General features: G+C 43.9%; 1 protein-coding gene across 2 annotated transcripts in view; it reads right to left on the bottom strand.

The window, feature by feature from the left end:
- The window catches only part of TTLL8 (tubulin tyrosine ligase like 8), a 39,262-nt gene extending 17,697 nt beyond the window's left edge, over nt 1-21,565 (bottom strand). For both annotated transcript variants that reach the window (XM_081927681.1, XM_081927680.1), the window contains exons 1-9: nt 21,473-21,565; nt 18,501-18,617; nt 16,442-16,537; nt 13,749-13,840; nt 11,644-11,794; nt 10,400-10,467; nt 8,800-8,928; nt 4,425-4,539; nt 2,425-2,550 (exon numbers count right to left, since the gene is read on the bottom strand). In XM_081927681.1, coding sequence (XP_081783807.1) covers nt 2,425-2,550; nt 4,425-4,539; nt 8,800-8,928; nt 10,400-10,467; nt 11,644-11,794; nt 13,749-13,840; nt 16,442-16,537; nt 18,501-18,576 — 853 coding nt within the window. In that variant the 5' untranslated portion in view covers nt 18,577-18,617; nt 21,473-21,565. The remainder of the gene's footprint in view (nt 1-2,424; nt 2,551-4,424; nt 4,540-8,799; nt 8,929-10,399; nt 10,468-11,643; nt 11,795-13,748; nt 13,841-16,441; nt 16,538-18,500; nt 18,618-21,472) is intronic.
- Between the last annotated feature and the right edge of the window lie 1,872 nt (nt 21,566-23,437).

Below are 23,437 nucleotides of genomic sequence, written 5' to 3'. Positions count from 1 at the left end.
CTAACCAAGGCAGTGTCCAAAACTGCTCTTACCGGTTTGGTTGTTTTTTCTCTTTTTTCTGAATCTGCCACACCTTTTTGGTCTTTTTTGCGTCCTTGTTCGAATTTTTTTGATGTGTTTTGCTGTTTTAAAAAGATGTGTTGCTATTATGCCATAATGCCATCACACAGAAGAAGAAGCTGCAGCAGTAAAATAAAAATTAAAATGCCTCAACAGCAGCAGGAGAGGCACAGCACACAAAATAACCCAGGAGGAATATTTACTAAAACAGAAAACGGGCAGCATGATCAGTAGTATTTGTGGTGAGCAACAAAGCACACACGGAGCACTTGAAAATGTTCTTGCAGTGTAGGCTATGTACACAACGTACATTTAAAGCAAATTGCTTCACCCAAGGAATCCTGGGAACTGTAGTTTACCCTTCACTGAGCTACTATGCCCTGTACCCTTAACAAACTACAGTTCACAGGATACTACAGGGGAAGGTGTGTGCTTTAATGTGCTGCCAAGGAAGAGGGAAACTAGGATTTGAGAGACAGCGTAGAAGAGAGCATGATGGGAACTGTAGCTTCTGAAGCAGGGCCTAAAACACAAAACTAGGTAGTAGATTGAGGGTTGGACTAGGACCCGGGAGGTAAAGGTAAAGGTAAAGGGACCCCTGACCATTAGGTCCAGTCACGGAAAACTCTGGGGTTGCGGCACTCATCTTGCTTAACTGGCCGAGGGAGCCAGTGTACAGCTTCCGGGTCATGTGGCCAGCATGACTAAGCTGCTTCTGGCAAACCAGAGCAGCACACGGAAATGCTGTTTACCTTCCCGCTGGAGCGGTACCTATTTATCTACTTGCACTTTGACGTGCTTTCGAACTGCTAGGTTGGCAGGAGCTGGGAGCTCACCCCGTCGTGGGGATTCGAACCGCCAACCTTCTGATCGGCAAGCCCTAGGCTCAGTGGTTTAGACAACAGCGCCACCTGCGTCCCTAGGACCCGGGAGAACGGGGTTCAAATCCCCAACAGGCCATGAAGCTCACTGGGTAATATTGAGCCAGTAGCTGTCTCTCAGCCAAACCCACCTCACAGGTTGTTGTGAGGATAAAACGGGGAGTCGGAGAGCCGTATGTGCCGCTTAAAACTCCTCAAAGGATAGATAGATAGATAGATAGATAGATGATAGTAAAATAGAATGAAAACTACAAAACAATTCCATCAAAAGTGCATATTCTCCTGAAACCAATACTTTGACACCAATGCTTTCTCATTAACAAACATGTTTGTGTTTCCCTTTTTCACTACAGTGGTACCTCGGTTTACGAACTTAATCCATTCCGGAAGCCTGTCCTTAAACCAAAGCATTCTTAAACCAAGGCATGCTTTCCCATAGGAGGTAATGGAAAATGGATTAATCCGTTCCAGACGATGAAAAACAACCCCTAAAACAGCAGTTTAACATGAATTTTACTATCTAACAAGACCATTGATCCATAAAATTAAGGCAATAATCAATGTACTGTACTATAAAATAAATAAGACAGTATTGTAGGTGATAAAAATTAAAATTATTTTTTTCCCCTTACGTGCACTGATGATAGCCATTGTTTGGATGGGGGGCTTTTATCCATTTCTACAGTCACACAATCAACCAGTAGCTGAACTGGGCTCAACACAGCCACAAAAACGGAGTCACACACCACAGTCACAAGTCTGCCCATAAACACACACAAAATAGCAAAAACAAAAGCTCCAAATATCACCTCTGTGTTGTGTGGGTGCTCAGGACTCAACAGCCGACAGACTCAACAGGAAACCTCTGATTATCAGCAGGGGACTCAATTTACAAATGGAACACACTCACCAGGAAGCGAAACATGTTCTTATTCCAAGGCAAAGTTCACAAACCAAAACACCTACTTCCGGATTTGCAGCGTTCTTATTCCAAGTGGTTCATAAACTAAGCTGTTCTTAAACCAAGGTACCACTGTATCTTAGAACTGAGAGCAACAAGCAATCGGCTGTAGAGCAGTGTTTCCCAACCTTGGGTCTCCAGCTGTTTTTGGACTACAACTCCCATCATCCCTTGCTAGCAAGACCAATGGACTCGCAGCCAAGACGGTTAGCTATTGCATGACACAATGTCAGATAACTTCTCCACAAACCAACCAGAATGAATGCACGATAAACTGTGGATGTCAGAAAACCTCTGCAAACTTTGTGCAAAGAAATCAGGGTGAGTGCTCAATAAATAGGTCATCTGCAAGCAACCTTAGTCTAAATCAAAATTTAAGAGAACACAAAAATACTGAATTAACTTTTTATCTTAGCTCGTCTATTAGCAATGGCTTTTGAAGGTTTTCCCTCCACTCACCAACAATGTCAAATGAACATTTTTTTAAAAAAATGTAATATTAATACATCTACTAAGCAATACCTTTAGTGGAAGTCTCATCTTCCGTATCAGCATTTTCTTTACTTAGCCTGTTACAGGTATCACCCGAAATACGTAAATTAACAACCCATTTGATTATGGAAGATGCTGCTGTTTTCCTGAAGTCATCTGAAATAAATGACATACTATTTTGGACTTTGTCCCATTAAGCAAAACACAACTTTTTTTTTTTACAATAATATTTATTATTTTTCATACATAAACATAACGAAAAAAGAAAAAGTTGACAATAATAAAGGAAAAAGAACGAAACAGAAGTAAAAGAAAAAGAAAAAAGAATATGAAACATACAATACAACAGATCATCACTTGACTATCACTTAATTAATTAAAATCCATCTTCATAAACCTATTATTTGGCTTCCTCAAATCTCTTCCATCTGAATTTCTTAGTAATTATATGTAGCAGTTTCCAATATCATTATTTCATAAACCATATCACAGTCATAATCATATTTCCTTACTTTTCTTTTTGTAAATTTTCTTATTTATATATTTAATCCCAATTTAATCCTAGGCCTAATTGATTCTTTCAAGTGATTACATATCTTTAATATTGCAATACAACTTAAATGGCAGAGCCCTGAGGAGTTTTGTAAGAATTTGGTGAGAGCATTACAAAGTCCACATAAATCCCCGCATGTGTCCCAAACCATAAACCTCAGCGTGGCAATTAAATGACCACAGGGCAATTTTAGTTCTGCAACTGTATTCATGGACAGGGCCGGATTTAGGTTTGATGAGGCCCTAAACTACTGAAGGTAATGGGGCCCTTTATAACCCCTTTATATGTCCAGGTGTCCTTTGTCAACACCAAATTGACGCTTTTTTGTGTTGAACATATGCTATATGGTCATTTATGGACCTTATAGGTATCTAAAGCCATTTGCACATAACAAATAGGAGCCTAGGTAAAGGTAAAGGTACCCCTGCCCGTACGGGCCAGTCTTGACAGACTCTGGGGTTGTGCGCCCATCTCACTTAAGAGGCCAGGGGCCAGCGCTGTCCGGAGACACTTCCGGGTCACATGGCCAGTGTGACATCGCTGCTCTGGTGAGCCAGAGCTGCACACGGAAACGCCGTTTACCTTCCCGCTGGTAAGCGGTCCCTATTTATCTACTTGCACCCGGAGGTGCTTTCGAACTGCTAGGTTGGCAGGCGCTGGGACCGAGCAGCGGGAGCACACCCCGCAGCAGGGATTCGAACCGCCGACCTTTCGATCAGCAAGTCCTAGGCGCTGAGGCTTTAACCCACAGCGCCACCTGTGTCCCAAATAGGAGCCTACACAACACAAAACACTGTTGCTGTATGTAGGTTTTATTTTATTTGTTTTTTATCTTATATTTTGGAAATGTACATCCAGGATTTTTTCCCTTTAATTTTTTTTTGGGGGGGGGGCCTCAAGAGAGTGGGGCCCTGAGCTATAGCTTGTTTAAAGGTAAACGGACCCCTGACCATAAGGTCCAGTCGCGGACGACTCTGGGGTTGCGGCATTCATCTCGCTTTATTGGCCGAGGGAGCCGGCGTACAGCTTCCGGGTCATGTGGCCAGCATGACTAAGCCGCTTCTGGAGAACCAGAGCAGCGCACAGAAACGCCATTTACCTTCCCACCGGAGTGGTATGTATTTATCTACTTGCACTTTGACATGCTTTCAAACTGCTAGGTTGGCAGGAGCTGGAACCGAGCAATGGAAGCTCACCCCGTCGCAGGGATTCGAACCGCCTACCTTCTGATTGGCAAGCCCTAGGCTCTGTGGTTTAGACCACAGCGCCACCCGTGCTTATTTATTTATTTAGCTAGCTTATACCTAAATCCAGCACTGTTCATGGATGGCCTGCATGAGTCACTGAGCCTGCCCCCCCCCCAAAGGAAAATAACTGTGCATGTTTTAAAGTAAGCATATAGAACATTTCTGCCCATCGAGGCTAAAACTGTGCCACATTCCCAAGACCGAAAGTAAAGAAATTTAAAGCAACTCACCAATAAAATCTAGTTTCTCATCGTCCATGCAAATGCCGTAACACCGAGGGAAGAAAGCGTTTGGATTGGCTGACACATACCATGGCAAATTCCTCATATGCAAACAAAGCCCAATCTTTAAATAAAACAAGGGTATTACCTGAGGTTGGTTGCTTTAACAGACACGTGCAAGTCAAAAGAAAAAGGAAGGATTCTGTGATTCTAAGAAAACAATCTTGCCTCTCTCCAAATGTGTAAAAATGATATATGTTCTAAGTCTGCTTACGGAGTGAGCTCCCGTTGCTCTGTCCCAGCTCCTGCCAACCTAGCAGTTTGAAAGCACCCCAGCACAAGTAGATAAATACAGTATTTTTCTGTGTATAAGACGATGGCAAGAATTGGCTGTTGTCTTCAGATAGTGAATGCAGAGGGGGGACGTGTGATTAATGGCAGCAGTAAGCAGAAGATTGGCAGCAGCGATTGGGCAGGTGACTGGGGGCTGCAGCAAGGTCTGCAGGCGATTGGCTGTAGCGAGGCGGGCAGGTGATTGGCGGCTGTGGCAAGTGGGCAGGTGGTCTGTTGGTGGCGGCGAAACAATTGGCGAGGTGTGCGATCGGCAGTGGCTGTGGGAAGCGATCGGCGGTGGTGGGCAGGCGGGTGAGCGCTTGGCGGAAGTGACCTACCCCCCCCCCAAAAAAAGCTAACAATTAATTTCTTAATTTTGGGTTAAATAAAATAGGGCTTGTCTTATACATGGGGGCGTCTTATGCACCGAAAAATACGGTCAGTACCACTGCAGCAGGAAGGTAAATGGCGTTTCCATTTGCTCTGGCTTCCACCACGGTGTCCCATTGCACCAGAAGTGGTTAAGTCATGCTGGCCATATGACCCGGAAAAGCTGTCTGTGGACAAACGCCAACTCCCTTGGCCTGAAAGTGGAGATGAGCACTACACCCAATGGTTGAATTCAACTGGACATAACCATCCAGGTGTCCTTTACTTTTACCCTTTTTACTTTACTCTATTAGGTACTGTAGTTTTGTGGGCTGGAGATTCTTCTCCTGCCTGCAATCCATTGCAGTCTTTGGACACATGAGATCAGCCTTCATTTTTTAATTACCGTATTTTTCGCTCTATAAGATGCACCAGACCACTAGACGCACCTACTTTTTGGAGGAGGAAAACAAGAAAAAAAATATTCTGAATCTCAGAAGCCAGAACAGCAAGAGGGATCGCTGCGCAGTGAAAGCAGCAATCCCTCTTGCTGTTCTGGCTTCTGGGATAGCTGCGCAGCCTGCATTCGCTCCATAAGACGCGCACACATTTCCCCTTACTTTTTAGGAGGGAAAAAGTGAGTCTTATAGAGCAAAAAATACGGTACATTTTTACTCTGCTTTCTCTCAGAGGAGCTTGCATATGGTTCCCATTGAGGGAGTCTACATGACCAGGCCTTCTTGGCTTCAGCAGTACTGTGGAAGGGGTGTCAGAAAAACACGCTAGCTGTTTTTGGGAGGTGGGAGCAGGGTCGTGACCCATCATGACTCCTACCAACCATGCACTCAGCATGCATAGAGAATTGCCAGTCAGTCAGTCAAGTTTATTGCTTATAGCCAAAGGCTGCTGCAATGTATACAGCGTCATTCAATAAAATATATACTAGTTCGATACAAAACTTAAAAACATTGTCAAAACATGACCTAATCTGCAGAAAACTATAAAAACTCCTTAATATACAAATTCAAACATTAGACATTAAAATTTATAAGCTAAAATCACCGCAGGTCCACTAATATATTAAAAGTAATGTTAAATAATACAACAGACAATTATGTACAAAGTTTAGTGATAAAGATACAACTTGGTGTAAGGTAAAGGGACCCCTGACCATTAGGGCCAGTCATGGTCAACTCTGGGGTTGCGGCGCTCATCTCACTTTATTGGCCAAGGGAGCCGGCATACAGCTTCCGGATCATGTGGCCAGCATGACTAAGCCGCTTCTGGCGAACCAGAGCAGCGCACGGAAACGCCGTTTACCTTTCCGCTGGAGTGGTACCTATTTATCTACTTGCACTTTGATGTGCTTTCGAACTGCTAGGTTGGCTGGAGCTGGGACAGAGCAACGGGAGCTCACCCTGAGAGCTAGTCTGGTGTAGTGGTTAAGAGTGGTGGACTTGTAATCTGGTGAACCGGGTTTGATTCCCCGCTCCTCCACCTGCAGCTGCTGGGTGACCTTGGGCTAGTCACACTTCTTTGAAGTCTCTCAGCCCCACTCACCTCACAGAGTGTTTGTTGTGAGGGAGGAAGGGAAAGGAGAATGTTAGCTGCTTTGAGACTCCTTAGGGTAGTGATAAAGCGGGATATCAAATCCAAACTCTTCTTCTTCCTGTCACAGGGATTCGAACCGCCAACCTTCTGATTACCAAGCCCTTGGCTCTGTGGTTTAGACCACAGCGCCACCCGCATCCCTTACAAATTGGTATAGATGGGGTCAAATAAATTCAGCATGCATAGAATTGCAGCATTCTGGTGAAAATTGCTGCCGTTGGCGGGTTTTATCTGTGGACAGGAATGGAAATTGGTCAAGTGAATAGCATCGGTATTTGTAAGAGCCTTATGCATCATTGAAGTGGCACACAAGGTGATTTCTGATTTCCTAATGGGATGGAAGAGAGTTTGCCAGCAAGCAAGCACTTCGGCTCTGTTTCCATTCAGGAAACGGTGCTGTCCAGACCCAAAACATGGCGCCGTGATGCAATGGAAGGAATTAGACCAGGGTCAGCAAACTACGGTCCATGGGCCAAATCCGGCCCAAATGCCCTCAGGATCCAGCCTGCGGACATTCTGTGGGTCGGCGATTCTGTTTGTTATTTTTTTCCATTTTTTTTTTCCAGCACTGCCATTTTTGGGGGCGCCATTTCCCCCCCTCTCCCTCTCACACATTGCAGCACCTCCTCCCTCCCTTCTCCTAGCTTCTCCCCGCCCTGCTGTTATGTACTAAGCTTGAATCCTAGAACAATAGGCAAGTAGGAACCTAGAATGCAGCAACTGGTTGGCTTGCAGGAAAAGACCAATCAGGTTCCAGGAGGAAGTTAATCAGCCTATTAGGCTGGTAGGATCGTAGAATGCAGCGACTGATTGGCCTGCAGGTAAAGACCAATCAGGCTCCAGGAGGAAGGTAATCAGCCTATTAGGCTGGTAGGATCATAGAATGCAACAACTGATTGGCCTGCAGGAAAAGACCAATCAGGCTCCAGGAGGGAAGCAGAATCAGTCAATCAGACGGGACTCATTTTGTAAATAATGTACCGGTATATAAAAGCCTGAGGTTTGGGGGGCAATTCAATCACTGTTTTATAAGCTGAAATAAAGAGCATGAAATCACTACAGGGCTCCGAGTATATTTCACCTGTGTAGTGGAGGAAGGGGGCTGGGCTGAGCTGGCTGAGCGCCATTTTGGGCAGCGCCTTTCTGGAGCCAGCCAGCCCTTTCAGATTGCTCGTCCCTCCACCACCGCCGACAGCCTCTGCCACTCGCAGGTCTGGGGGACGGTGAACCAGCCCCCTCCAAAAAAAGCTTGCTGACCCCTGAATTAAACCAAGGCACTCGCCGATTGCCAAGGGCCGGTTAACAGTAGATACAGAGTGTCCTCTATTTAAGAGGCTTTTACTCTGCAGCCTCTTATAGTTGTTTTAACTGCGAATCTTTTAGTTCTTTTGCTCCCACAGTTTTAACTGCGTGTCCTTGTTTGTTTTTAGTTCTAATTTGTTTTCATTATCAGTTTTTTTATCCATCCACTATCCGTGTCTAATCCTGTATTTTATCCAGATGTTTTATCCTATGCCTTATCGGTTAAAAAAAATCCTAACTGCTATTTTATCTATATGCTTTTTAAACCTGGTCTGATACCGTAATAAAGTTCATTCATTCATTCATTCATTCATTCAGTAGATACCTTATAAAATATAAAATCCTGCAAGGAAAATGTGGCAAGCATTGGAGAAAATCAGAAAGGAGGTGGAAGTGCCAGCTTGCGCTCTGCAAGAACCTGGGTGGAACAATACAATCCTTCTAAACAAGATGAAAGCAGAGGTTCTCCCCAGCTGCTTTTTATCTTGTAAGTGGTATTGATCAGTAATAAGTGTAAGAAATCAAAGCTCACACAATTAGGATGTGTTCCCTAATCAATACCAATGCTGAGCTTTCTTTATTGCTGGGGGTCGTTTCTGACAAAATGGGTGGATTTTTTTGGAATTCATAAAATTCCAAAACGATGTGCGGGGTAGAAAGCACCGATTCGGCTACAAGACTGCTTTTCTTGCACAGAAAATCCCACACGTTGCTTTCTTTACAGTTCTGATACCAGAAGTCAGCCGCTGCTGTAATTGACACTACTTACTTTAGTTGTAAAGGAGCCAGTTCTTGCATAATGGTTCAGCATCTGATCAATGTGGAGATTATAGTAATCGACAGCATCCTTTTTTATCGTCCAGTAAAAGGTAGTTTCTTCATTTCTTACCAACCTAGACTGGCCCAAAGAAGACTGCATTATGATTCCACCAGGAAACTCCTATCCTATTAACCCAATATTTATTTATTTTATAAAAATTTATATGCCTCTTGATTGTTGTTTCCTCAGCAATATACAAATTAAAAGTGAAATGAAAATGAAATGAAAAAACATCAAAGCGGTTTACAAAAAAAGATAATAAAATTATCGCAAAAAGTTACCACCAGAATTTCATATTAATAAGAAATTATTTATACCCCGCCCACCTGGCTGGGTTTTTCCAGCCACTCTGGGCGGCTCCCAACAGAATATTTAAAAACACAATAAAGCATCACACATTCAGATGTCTTCTAAAAGTCAGATAGTTGTTTATTTCCTTGACATCTGATGGGAAGGCATTCCACAGGGCGGGTGCCACTACCGATAAGACCCTCTGCCTGCTTCCCTGTAACCTCATTTCTCGCAGGGAGGGAACCACCAGAAGGCCCTCGGAGCTGGACCTCAGTGTCTGGGCTAAATGATGGGGGTGGAGATGCTCCTTCGGGTATACTGGGCCAAGGCCATTTAGGGCTTTAAAGGTCAGCACCAACCCTTTGAATTGTGCTGGGAGCCAATGTAGGTCTTTCAGGACCGGTGTTATGTGGTCTCGGCAGCCACTCCCAGTCACCTGTCTAGTTGCCGCATTCTGGATTAGTTGTAATTTCTGGGTCACCTTCAAAGGTAGCCCTTTATACAGAAAGTTAAAAACCACCATAGCATAGACTGAAACAAATTAAAACTCATGCAGACTTTCTAAACATCTGGGTAAGGTAAGGTAAAGCTAAAGGGACCCCTGACCATTAGGTCCAGTCGTGACTAACTCTGGGGTTGCGGCGCTCATCTCGCTCTATAGGACGAGGGAGCCACCATACAGCTTCCGGGTCATGTGGCCAGCATGACTAAGCCGCTTCTGGCGAACCAGAGCAGCGCACGGAAACAGCGTTTACCTTCCCGCCGGAGCGGTACCTATTTATCTACTTGCACTTTGACGTGCTTTTGAACTGCTAGGTTGGCAGGAGCAGGGACCAAGCAACAGGAGCTCACCCCATTGCGGGGATTCGAACTGCCGACCTTCTGATTGGCAAGCCCTAGGTCTGTGGTTTAACCCACAGCTTGGCGTCCCCCATGAGAAGACTGCCAGTATGCAATTGGAAATGAGGTGATAAATGCTCCAGTCAACCCATCCAGACAAAATGGTCCTTGCTACATCTCACATGGCTGTGGTGGCTTTGAAGTTTTGGGGGAACTGCAAAATCTTTCAGGGGGAGCCTGAAGGAGGCGGAACCTCACAAACAGCCCAATGAGGATGAAGCTTGCCCATGGCCAAAATATGTTGCCCAGCAGTGGAGAGGTGTATGGAAAACCAGGGGAATGAAATCCAGAGCAGATTTTTCATATATATTTCACAAAGGTTGCTTCACCGGAACGCTCATTACCTCTGTAACCTTACCATTATATCATGGATGTCATTTGAATTGGCAATCTGACCTTCCTCATCGCGCAAAGTAGTTTTGCTTTCTTTTCAGAGAGCCATGAAAAATAACAGAACAGGAATCATCAGTGTGTTGCTTTCAGACAAGTTAAGAAGATTGCAGCAAATTAAACTGAGCAGGAACTCATAGGAATTGAGTTCCCTTACCTTTTAAAAATTAATTAATTACCCAATTCCTGAGCCAAAATTCCACCTATATCTGTAAACAATAAAGTTGTGGCCATTTCTAATCCAGTTTATTAGTCCCATTTTACAGTTAGCAACTCATTCTGCTGAAAAAAATGGCTGACCCCTGCCTATATGGCAACCCATGTCAGAATTGTTGGTTTTTTGGCAGATTTACTAAAAATAAATTTAAAAAAGCTCAAAAACTATTGGGTGGGGGGAGATTTTTGCATCCAGATTTTCACTTTTTGAAATATGGCAGCCCTAGCTAAGCTTCCTTTCTCCTTGAACTGAGTGACTGACCACCATGTGATTCTTCATCTCTGCGATAAAAATGAAGGTTTTCAAATTGGATGGGAGAAATAGTTACCACACTGTAGTGTTGAGGCAAACTGACGCCCAACATGTATTAAGCATGGGAGAAGTCTAGTTTCACAGTACAAAACTCATCTGAATTAAGAACTGAAATCCCTTTCTTTCCACAAACATGTCCTGTCCACTGGCTCTTTTTTCACCTGTGCAGATTTTTAACATTTCGTGCGTGAGCCTTCTCTTTCGCTAGCTAGAATGTTTGTGAGCATTCTGTGACATCGCAGTAGCTAAAGAAATAGCTATGGGCAGTGCTTTTTTCCTGGGGGGGCGGAGGGGTACGCAGACCCCTAAACATTTTGTGAATCTAAGTTTGGCCTCATTGAGGGGCAGTATTTCAATATGAGTAGGAAAATGAGAGTACCCCTAAACTTTGTTTTAATAGGAAAAAAAAGCATGGTTATGGGAAACTTGAAGACAGGCAACTCTTGTCTGTGAGAAAGAAAGAAATATGCAAAAGCATGCAAAGAATTCTCCCTTTCCCCATGATAATTAAGTTAAACCATTATGAACTACCAAGGTACCCACAATAATTTTTTCCCCTAAAGGTCAAATCAGGGAAATATAAACTTGCATGTTTATTTCTCATATTTATATGCCAATTTCTGCACAGATAAAAAGCAGGGGGAAGTATTCGAAAGGGTTAATGACATTTGAAGGGCTCTTACCAGATTTGACAACGCGTTCAGCGTCATTCCCTTCCTCTTTGTGGTCCGGAATGTCGCCTTTAACGGTGTGCTTTCTCTCTACCCAGCCTCTCTTCCTTAAAGCTGCACGGATTACCGGATAAGGTCCGCAGATTGTAAAAATTCTCTTTTCCTGAAATCACAGGCAAATGCCTTTCAGGCTCAGAGCAGACAAGATGGAAGAGATCTCTGATGGACAGCTCCCACAGTTTCATTTTTTAGCAATTTAGAATCCCTATATTTTATTTTATTTTTTAGCAATTTGGCATCCACCTCCTTGGACAGCTGTTGGAAGCCTCATTGCATAATACAGTGGTACCTTGGGTTACATACGCTTCAGGTTACATACGCTTCAGGTTACACACTCCGATAAACCAGAAATAGTGCTTCAGGTTAAGAACTTTGTTTCAGGATGAGAACAGAAATCGTGCTCCGGTGGCGCAGCAGCAGGAGGAGGCCCCATTAGCTAAAGTGGTGCTTCAGGTTAAGAACAGTTTCAGGTTAAGAACGGACCTCCAGAACGAATTAAGTACTTAACCTGAGGTACCACTGTATTTAACTGTCCTCCTTTTCCCAGGACACCCCTGAATTACAGAAGCCATGCCAGCTTATGATTCGATCCCAGAATGTTCCCTTTTCCCCCTCCAGCAACTGGGAAGAGTCTTGCATGAGTCAGTGAGATGTTGGCGCTGGCGCTGGAAACCATTTTCTAGGGCTCCTCTGTGCAGCACTGTTGAGAGGCCATCGTTGCAATTGCCCACAATGGAGCAACAATACATCAGCCCAGGGCATCATGGGCAGTGACAACGAAAATTTCCCCTCAGAGCAGCAGCATAGTAAAGCCCCCTGAAACCTGGAGCCAAGCTTGCCTACACAGCTGCTTTAAATGTCAGCAAAGTGGCACTGAGAGATGGTTAGCCTCTTCTCCCCTTGTTATTCCCTAATCTAAAAGCCACCCACAAATTGAAATTCACTCTGAAGTGGGAACATTTAAGTACCTGGATGATTTCCTCCTTCAGGTCCAAATGTCACTTCAGGGTATGGGGAGGGGGGCAATGTAAACTAGGAGAGTGGTATTTGAAGAAAGGATCTCACTCACGTCACCAGCAGCGCTTCCTATTTCTCAAAAGAGCCATGTTTTGAATCGGGGCTGCGAATTACAGTCATACCTCGGGATTAATACGCTTCAGGTTAAGCATTTTCAGGTTGCACTCTGCAGTGACCCGGAAGTAATGGAATGCGTTACTTCCGGGTTTCGTCACTCGCGCATGTGCAGACGCTCAAAATGACATCACGCGGAAGTGGTGAAACACGACCCGCGCACGCACAGACACGTAGTCATGTGTTACGTTCGCTTCAGGATGTGAACAGGGCTCCAGAACGGATCCCGTTCACATCCAGAGGTACCACTGTACATCAAAAGGTGTGAGGAAAATCCCCATGATGCAGTCCTATGGATGCTATATTATCCTTTGAGCAGGAGTTGCACGTGTAACAGAGATCTTTCTCTCTTTGTCAGCTGTAGAAAGGGAAGAGCCTCATGTTTTCAAATGTTTGGCAATAGCAGGAATGCCAGGCCCTGAAGCTTTTCTGTACCGTAGCCATCGGTGCAAGTACAGTGGTACCTCGGAAGTCAAACAGAATCCGTTCCGGAAGTCTGTTTGACTTCCAAATCGTTCGTGAACCAAGGTGCATCTTCCGATTGGCTGCAGGAAGCTCCTGCAGCCAATCGGATGCCGTGGGAGCCCCATCAGACATTCGGGTTCCAAAGAACATTAGCAAACTGGAACAAACTTTGAAACTTTTTCTTGACTCTCAGAGACAGGGAGGTTATGTCTCCAGACGTAAACTGAAAAATTGGGAAATATTTATTATTTGCAAAGTGCTGCTACGTGTTCTTTTGAGTTTCAAGCAATTGATTTTTTTAGAATCTTCCCTTTTTTTGTTTGTTGGATGCATTCCGCTTTCTTCCTCTTTCAGAATCCATGGTACCATATTTGTTGAAGCAAATTTGTTATACGCATGCTAACAATACAGTACAACCAATAAATACTTTGGATAAAAAAACTGTTTCTAGTCACATATACCCTGATGGCCTTCTCTGTTAAAAATCTTGCAAGTTTGTATTTGTCTATTTTGGGGGGAGGAGGCAACTCTTCCACAGTCCTCGGGGTCAGCTCTAAAAGTATAAAGAAAATATCACATTACCAAAATAAACAAGGAAAATACAAAAATGGTTATTCAGTCAGTACAAAGCTTCTTTTGTAGACCCCATTCACATACACCTTTGCCATTTATAAGCTGTGCTGAGAGCTAAAAATTATTCCCAGACAAGACAGAACAATTTAGCCTAGTATTTCAGCATCAAGTTATTTATTTATTTATTTTTATCCCTTTCCCTTATTTACCTCTTTATCATCTACACTTACATAAGAATATATCAAGGTGGTATGCCACATCAAAGAACAAAATCAGCAAAAAGCCAGGTTTGGGGCAAGTGCTCTTTGGTGGTTGAGCCCCAGCAGAAAATTAAAATCACAAAATATGCAGCAAAGTAAAGAGTAGAAATCTAAGTTATGAAACCTTTAAAATGTGCCCTTTTTGAAGGAACTCTGTTGTTGTTGTTTAGTCGTTTAGTCGTGTCCGACTCTTCGTGACCCCATGGACCAGAGCACGCCAGGCACTCCTGTCTTCCACTGCCTCCCGCAGTTTAGTCAAACTCATGCTGGTAGCTTCGAGAAAACTGTCCAACCATCTCATCCTCTGTTGTCCCCTTCTACTTGCGCCCCCCATCATTCCCAACATCAGGGTCTTTTCCAGGGAGTCTTCTCTTCTCATGAGGTGGCCAGAGTATTGGAGCCTCAGCTTCAGGATCTGTCCTTCCAGTGAGCACTCAGGGCTGATTTCCTTAAGAATGGATAGGTTTGATCTTCTTGCAGTCCACGGGACTCTCAAGAGTCTCCTCCAGCACCATAATTCAAAAGCATCAATTCTTCGGTGATCAGCCTTCTTTATGGTCCAGCTCTGGTCCATGGGGTCACGAAGAGTTGGACACAACTAAACGACTAAACAACAACAACAAAGTTCCTTCAAAAAGTTTCCCTCTTCCCCTAGCATAGAAAAAAAAGACCACACATTTGGTGAGCTAAAAATGGTGTACTTACAAACCCTCCAAATGTCAGATTCATGTGTTTTCAATACATCAGTCAGAAAACACAGGCAATAAAATTTATTTAAAGTGGTGGTAAGTTCCTAAATTATTGGTACAGGAATACAATAAAGAGTTGTTAGAGCTGTGTGGTCTGAATTTGGAGCAACCAGCTCCAACCTCTTTAGACGCTGAGCTTCACAGGTAAATGGAAGGGAAACAAAGGCTTAATTACCTTCCTTCCACAGTGACCTAGCAAAGCCTGGCAGGACAGCTTTCTCTATGGCATTAACCCCTTCATGCATTACTTAGACTTAAGCATGTTGGTTATATGAGGCTGGTTATCCCACACCAGGTGCTGATGCCACCAGACTAAGGTTACCAGACTTTTTTTCAATGAATCAGGGGACACTTTTTAACTTCCTACTAAATAGATGGATTTTGTCAGGGGACTGATTTGTTAATCCAGGGACTTTCCCCAGGAAACGGGGACATCTGGTAACCTTACACCAGACCTATCATAAAAATGCCACAGCTGAAGAAACGTACATCAGTCAGCACTGAAAACTTGCTCCCGTTTTAAGAGGGAAGAACATCAAATTAAATACAGTGGTGCCTCGCAAGACGAAATTAATCCGTTCTGTGAGTCTCTTGTCTTGTGGGTTTTTTTTCGTCTTGCGAAGCACGGCTATTATCGGCTTAGCGGCTATTAACGGCTTAGCGGCTTAGCGGCTATTAATGGCTTAGTGGCTTTAAGAAAAAGGAAAAGAACTCGCAAGATGTTTTGTCTTGCGAAGCAAGCCCATAGGGAAAATCGTCTAGCGAAGCGACACAAAAACCGAAAAACCCTTTCATCTTGTGCGTTTTTCGTTTTGCAAGGCATTCGTCTTGCGGGGCACCATTGTAAAATCAAACTAGAGTTTTGAACACTGTATAAATGCCACTTAAACACACAGCCAGTTTATTACAACACTCAACCCATTTATTCTCCAGTAAAGTTAGCCAAAAATAATGGCAATGAGCCCTTTAACACCCAGGTGTTAGGGCTTGCTCTTAAAACTCTGCCCACATATACTCTTAAGTCTCTGCCCACAAAGAAAAAGGCTTTATTGAGCTTTTCTCCTCTCTCTTGGAATGTTGCTGCAGGAGAGAATTCGGCAGAAAATGCCTTTACAGTGAGGAACATTCCATGTGAGCAGAAGCTGAACCAGGAGTTGACGCCAAGATCATTTGAGGGATTATAATCCTGAATTAACAATCCTTGCAAACGTAGACAAGAAATACACCCCCCCCCCAGTTATTTCAGCTGCACCTCCAAGCTAACATCCTGGGGCCAGTCTGGACTAACCGTGAACTTTGGTTTGACTTTAATAACAGAATTGCTCTCGAGGTTCTAGCCTCTGCCCACAATGGCCCCCTCATTATTGGGGGGGGCTTGGCCCCCTGCCCAGAAATATTGAGGGGGCTGAAGCCCCTTCCACCCCCTATAATTGGCGCCCGTGTCCAATTTTCCTTCAAATACCCATATTATTTTTGTTTGGATTTCCTGTCAGAATACACTCAAAGCACGAATCAACCTTTCTGACCCAACTCCCCATACATTTCTTGAACACATAGTTGCTGGAGACATACCAGGAAACAGTCCCTGGTGGCACGAAACTACAGGAAGGCAATTGTCTAAAGCGATTTTCAGGAATTTTTGAGATGGGAGTTCAGGCTTTGCCAATCCTGTTAGAGGGACAATAAGAACAGAATAAAAGGAAACCTGAGAAACAATCCATGAGGTAGTGTTTTATTTATGCGACATAATAATACTGCGTTAATTTATGCCTGCACCACTGAACATGGGATCTTTTACAGTAGCCCATCGGTAAGATTCCTCCTAACAAACAGAAAGAATACACTACCAGGAAGTAAAATGACTTAAGATCACAAACCAACAGACACAGCTGCACCTTCAACAAAGACTACAGTTTTTAAAGAACTCTGGGTATCTTCCTAAAATCTTTAACACATGTTACATGAGATGTGCATCTAAATGTGCTTTTAAAGGTACAGACTGTTTGGGGACTCAGCAGTGCTGAAAGGGGCATTTCAGTGATTCTGGGTGGCACAAACAAGGGCAAAATTTGAGGTGAACAGTAATTGCATTATAGGACTGCTGGTAAATGCCACCTTTTTACCTCAAATATATATATATATATATATAGCAAACAAACCTAAAACTACAGAGGACAGGCCTATTACCCTCCCTCTGATATGGCTTCATATTGCCAGGGTGATAATGTCTGAAGCTAAGTCAGAGTGAGGGTGATGCTTTGTGCCCTTACTTCGGAGTTTTGTGGGTGATAATAACAACACAATGGCCTTCTGGTTTTGAAACTGGTGCCCAGGGGCAGTAGCTGGGAGCAAGATGACAAAGTTGTGCATCATGTAGTTTCATGCGTCAGAGAACCAGTTTCGACTGTGGTTCTCTGTTGAGCATACATGATTAATGTAAGAACATAAGATTTCCTTTACATGAAACTGTAATATCTCATCCATGCATCCTATTTCCATCAGTGGGCAGCCACCCGCTCACTCAGATGTGCTCTTATGAAGGGGGCGAAATCCTATGCATACTTACCACATAACACTGGTCTTGAAAGACCTACATTGGCTCCCAGTACGTTTCTGAGCACAACTCAAAGTGTTGGTGCTGACCTTTAAAGCCCTAAACAGCCTTGGCCCAGTATACCTGAAGGAGCATCTCCACCCCCATCATTCTAGCCAGACACTAAGGTCCAGTGCCAAGGGCCTTCTGGCGGTTCCCTCACTGCAAGAAGCCAAATTACAGGGAACCAGGCAGAGGGCCTTCTCGGTAGTGGCGCCCTCCCTGTGGAATGCCCTCCCACCAGATGTCAAAGAGAACAACAACTACCAGACTTTTAGAAGACATCCAAAGGCAGCCCTGTTTAGGGAAGTTTTTAATGTTTGATGCATTACTGTATTTTAATATTTTGTTGGAAGCCGCCCAGAGTGGGTGGGGTATTATTATTATTATTATTATTCCTTTCTCCTTCTGTGATGGAACTCCTATTTGGAGACTTCCCTGGCTTTTTTCTGGCCCATGTAGGACCAGTCTGGATAGCTAGCCTTGGTAAAGACTTGACATTTTTATCCCCCAAAAAGTTTTTGATTTGAGTTTCCACTGAAAGGAGTCTGCATCTTAATGTATTAATGTATTTATGTTGTATTTTAATCTTGTTTTTTAAGTTGTATTTCGATCAATTGTTTTGTATCGGGTGTTAGCTGCCCTGAGCCCAGTCTTGGCTGGGGTGGGCGGGGTATAAATATAAAAATCATTATATTATTATTATTATTATTATTATTATTATTATTATTATTATTATTACCTGGGAGAGTACAGGAGTCAGCAAAACTTACTTTGGAGTAAACATGCATGGATTTGGGCTCCCCGATCACCTCTGTGGAAACCCATTTCACAGGAAGTTGGGACATAAAGCAGTGTATAAGGTCATGTCACCATATTTGGGGGTCATTTCTAAAAATATTAATTTGGAGCACTTTGATCCATCGATACCCTAGCTATGTAAAGGAGATCTTGAAATCCATTTTTTACTTACTAACTTAAAATCATTTTTTTGCTGTAATTAGTAAGACAAAACGAAAATGATTTGCAAACACTAACGATTTTCTCCTTCATGTTTTCCCTCTTCGTTTATAGGTACCAGGAACGATTTTCTTTCTATATGAAGCCGGTTCATCCTGTCATTGTTGCTCCACTGCTTTGCAGTAATCCTGCAAACTGAGAAAGATTGAATAACTGAAACTCTGCTTCCAGTGAAAGGTGCAGAGAGACTACACATACAGCCAAATATTTAAAAATGCACTTTATGATAGGTAGATTGTTATTACAGTGGTACCTCAGGTTACAGACACTTCAGGTTATAGACGCTTCAGGTTACAGACTCCACTAACCCAGAAATATTACCTCGGGTTAAGAACTTTGCTTCAGGATGAGAACGTGGCGGCAGCGGGAGGCCCCATTAGCCAAAGTGGTAGGTAAAGGTAAAGGGACCCCTGACCATTAGGTCCAGTCGTGACCGACTCTGGGGTTGCGGCACTCATCTTTCTTTATTGGCCAAGGGAGCCGGCGTACAGCTTCCACAGTCATGTGGCCAGCATGACTAAGCCGCTTCTGGCAAACCAGAGCAGCGCACGGAAACGCCGTTTACCTTCCCGCTGGAGTGGTACCTATTTATCTACTTGCACTTTGCCGTGCTTTAAAATTGCTAAGTTGGCAGGAGCAGGGACCGAGCAACAGGAGCTCACCCCATCGCAGGGATTCGAACCGCCGACCTTCTGATCAGCAAGTCCTAGGCTCTGTGGTTTAACCCACAGCGCCACCCGCATTCCTTATATTTATATTACTGCTGCTTTAAAAGAGACCGTACTTTCCTTGAGAGAAATCATACTTCTTTTTTGCTAAGCCTTCTTAGCAGAATTCAGAAAACACATCTGGGCAGCCCAGTGTTATGCTTGCTTATTTTAAATCACTTCCCAGGTAAAGGCACATAGGAGCCCAGTTTTACTAACTCCTTTGGAAATCAGGGGGACATTTCTGAACAGACATGGACTGAGCTGGGCTCCAAGCACAGCAGCGCCACAACCACTTTTGCCATGAACTCAGAATCCTGTGATTTTGACCATGAAATCCCAATACAGTGGTACCTCGGGTATATACGCTTCAGGTTACAGACTCCGCTAACCCAGAAATATTATCTCAGGTTAAGAACGTTGCTTCAGGATGAGAACAGAAATTGTGCTCCCGCGGCGTGGCGGCAGTAGGAGGCCCCATAGGCTAAAGTGGTGCTTCAGGTTAAGAACAGTTTCAGGTTAAGAATGGACCTCCGGAACGAATTAAGTACTTAACCTGAGGTACCACTGTACACCAATGTGAATGTAGCAAAATGCAGAGTTTCCTTTTCAGTGAAAACTCCACATTAAAGTTGTGTTCTGTTCAGTAATTAATTCTTGTAAGGACCATCTCATTACACTTTGTGTGAAGGACGAGGTAGCGTGTTCCCACCCACCTACCTACTTCAGCTTCATAATCCTACTTCAGTTCTGACTACAGGACAGGATTCTCCAGCCACTTGAGAGCAATAGGAAAGTTTACAGGCTGCGGGCAAGCTTTCTTGCCGCCTGAGGCAGCTACCTCACATTTCCTAATGGTAGAGCTGGCCCTGTCCAGAGTTCAGATCTATTCCCTCAGCCTTAAAACCCTTCCCTTCAATCCCAGATGTGTTGAAGCTGGTTTGTGATTTCTTATAGTTATACAAAACCAGTGAAAGCCAAGGATGTCCCAGCCATGTTTTACTGATCCTGCCATTTCTCAAGCTCTTCCAGCTTATCCTTAGCTGCGTTCTCTCTTCAAAGGAAAGCAGTTTTTCTTTCTACCTCCTATTTTCTCTCTGCTATTATCATTTCTTTCGGGTGCACAGAGGTAAGCTATTATTGTTTCATATGGGCTACAGTTGAGTTTAGGAATAGAAAATAGGTTCCAGGGCATTCTGCTGAGAATAATTTAGACAACCAGCTTAGGTAGCATCTCATGTCTGGTTTTTATAACATGTCAAATTATGACAATCCATTGAAACCTGGCTGTAATAGACCAGCAGCAATATCACTGATAGATGCTATAAATGATAAGCTATCATGTGCCAGTTACAGTTATGAGAGAAATGTGATATAAATCCATCACTGCTTTTAAATTAAACTTGTTTTCATCTTCTCAGCCAAACTAGGTAAAGGTAAACGGACCCCTGACAGTTAAGTCCAGTCACGAACGACTCTGGGATTGTGGCTCTCATCTCGCTTTACAGGCCGAGGGAGCCGGCGTTTGTCCGCTCCGCAGACAGTTTTTCCGGGCCATGTGGCCAGCATGACGTTGCTTTCTGGCACAACGAACACCGACACCAGAGCAGCGCATGGAAACACCACTTATCTTCCTGCCGGAGCGGTACCTATTAATCTACTTGCACTTTTTGGCGTGCTTTTGAACTGCTAGGTTGGCAGAAGCTGGGACTGAGCAACGGGAGCTCACCCCGTCATGGGGATTCAAACCGCTGACCTTTTGATCGGCAAGCCCAAGGCTCAGTGGTTTAGACCACAGTGCCACCTGCGTCCCTGCAGCCAAACTAGGGCACCCCCTAGACCATACGCTAGACTTAAATAGCCTCTGTGAAGAAAGCAAATCTCAAATAGGAAATACTAGGGAATCTGCCATCATTACTCTCAGTGAAATTCTTCTTTCAGGAACAATAGAATTACATGTTCCCCATTCAGTCGCTTCCAGTCCAACGTCTCCCTTGTAGAATCAACAGGGACACAAAATGAACAGATCAAATAATGCTTTCTGCTCTCACTGCAAAAAAAAGAAGCCGCTGTGTTTATGTTCCAACCAACCACTTCTGTGGATTGATGTGAGAGGTCAGCTGTACATCAGATTCTCCCAACTCATTCCATAAAGGATTTTAAGACATATCACAGGTCTATGTAGTCAATTCTTTGATCCTCCTGCTCAAAAATGAAGTTATTGGCTTTAAAAGGACAATGATGGCATCCTTGACCGTTTTCCCTTCCAAATGCTAATCTTACCCTCCAGGGAACAGCAAAGCTCCTCTACTTGGTGACACTGGAGGCTCCTCGCTTAGTCTTTTTCCCTCACTAAGAGTTATCCATACTCTCTCCCTAACTACCATTGTGACCTTTGCAGGTAGGCAACCCTGTGCATTCTGGGTGGAGGAGCTGTAGCTAAAGCAAGCTTTTCTGTGGTAGGGCTACCACCCAATGTTTAAAAACTTAATAGACTTTTTCTTTACTTTTTATAGTTACTAAGATTTGTTTAAGCCTCCTTGATAGTCACTGGAAATATTTAGTTAAGGATTTTGAGATGATTCTTGGCAAACGAAGACTGGGACCATAGCACAGGGGTTCCAAAGTGGTAGACAGTTCCTAGTTTGAACACGTCTTTGTGAGAAGACCTAATCTTGCCTTCCAAGTTAGGATTTGATTGTGCAAGAAACCTTTGTTTTCCTTTTTGAATGTTCCAGTTCAGCATTCAGTGTTTGTTTACCAGGGACTTGTAAGAACATTACTCTGGGGCTACTTGAATACACTCACAACTTTTTGAAATGATGTAAAAACTTAATTTTACTCATGCAGGCATTTGCCTCAAACTTCCTCTTACCGGGTTTTTTTATTATATTTTAATGGCTGTATTTTAGTGTTCTCTGCTTTTAGCTTCTAGATGATTTTTAGAAATAAATACAATTCACAAATTATTACTGGGGAGCACAGAGAATTATTTGCCAAATCCCAACATTCTCATTCTTTGATATATACTTTATAGCCCAAGTATTCTGTCTCTGTAGCATTTCTAAACCTCCATGATAAAGGTAAAGGGACCCCTGACCATTAGGGGTTGCGGCACTCATCTTGCTTTATTGGCCAAGGGAGCCGGCGTACAGCTTCCGGGTCATGTGGCCAGCATGACTAAGCCACTTCTGGCAAACCAGAGCAGCGCACAGAAATGCCGTTTACCTTCCCACCGGAGTGGTACCTATTTATCTACTTGCACTTTGACGTGCTTTCGAACTGCTAGGTGGGCAGGAGCTGGGCCTGAACAACGGGAGCTCACCCCGTCGCGGGGATTCGAACCGCCGACCTTCTGATCAGCAAGTCCTAGGCTCTGTGGTTTAACCCACAGCGCCACCCGCGTGCCTAAACCTTCATGATATTCTGGCATAAAACAAAGGAGCAGTACTCAGAGAAGATAAGAGAAAGGGCTATGCAAATAGTAGCAGACTTAGTTCTCAGGCTCCCACTGAAAACTGTAGTACAGTGGTGCCTCGCAAGACGAAAAGAATCCGTTCCGCGAGTCTCTCCATCTTGCGGTTTTTTCGTCTTGCGAAGCAAGCCCATTAGCGGCTTAGCGGATCGGCGCTATTAGCGGCTTAGTGGGCTTAACGGATCAGCTGTTAAGCGGCTTAGCGGATCAGCTGTTAAGCGGCTTAGCGGATCAGCTGTTAAGCGGCTTAGCGGATCAGCTGTTAAGCGGCTTAGCGGATCAGCTGATAAGCGGCTTAGCGGCTTGGGGAAAGGGGGGGAGGGGGAAAAAAAACCAGGAACTCGCAAGACATTTTCGTCTTGCGAAACAAGCCCATAGGAAATTCCTTTTGCGAAGCACCTCCAAAACGGAAAACCCTTTCGTCTAGTGGGTTTTCCGTCTTGCGAGGCATTCGTCTTGCGGGGCAGCACTGTACAAAAGTAAACCAGCTGCAATTTTACCAGGAAAAACGCCCCCGCCCCCGCTAGGCACCAGGAGTAGCCCACTTGAGTAGTGTCTCTGAGTATACTTTCTTACTCCACACACCCCATCAATGATGGTTGACATTCACTCTTATAGAGGCAATGATGCAGAGGGGCAAAACTGCTCATCCAAGTGGCCTGGTCACCATGTGAATAATGTTCTTCTGTATGCATGACAATACACCACACTCATTATAAAGGGCATTTCTCACATTTTGCATCAATCAACAACAATGTACACCTAGAACCGAC

The sequence above is a fragment of the Podarcis melisellensis genome, assembly GCF_964234715.1.
Source record: "Podarcis melisellensis genome assembly, chromosome: 10".
NCBI classification, from domain to species: Eukaryota; Metazoa; Chordata; class Lepidosauria; order Squamata; family Lacertidae; genus Podarcis; species Podarcis melisellensis.
This window is presented reverse-complemented; position numbering and strand designations above follow the sequence as displayed.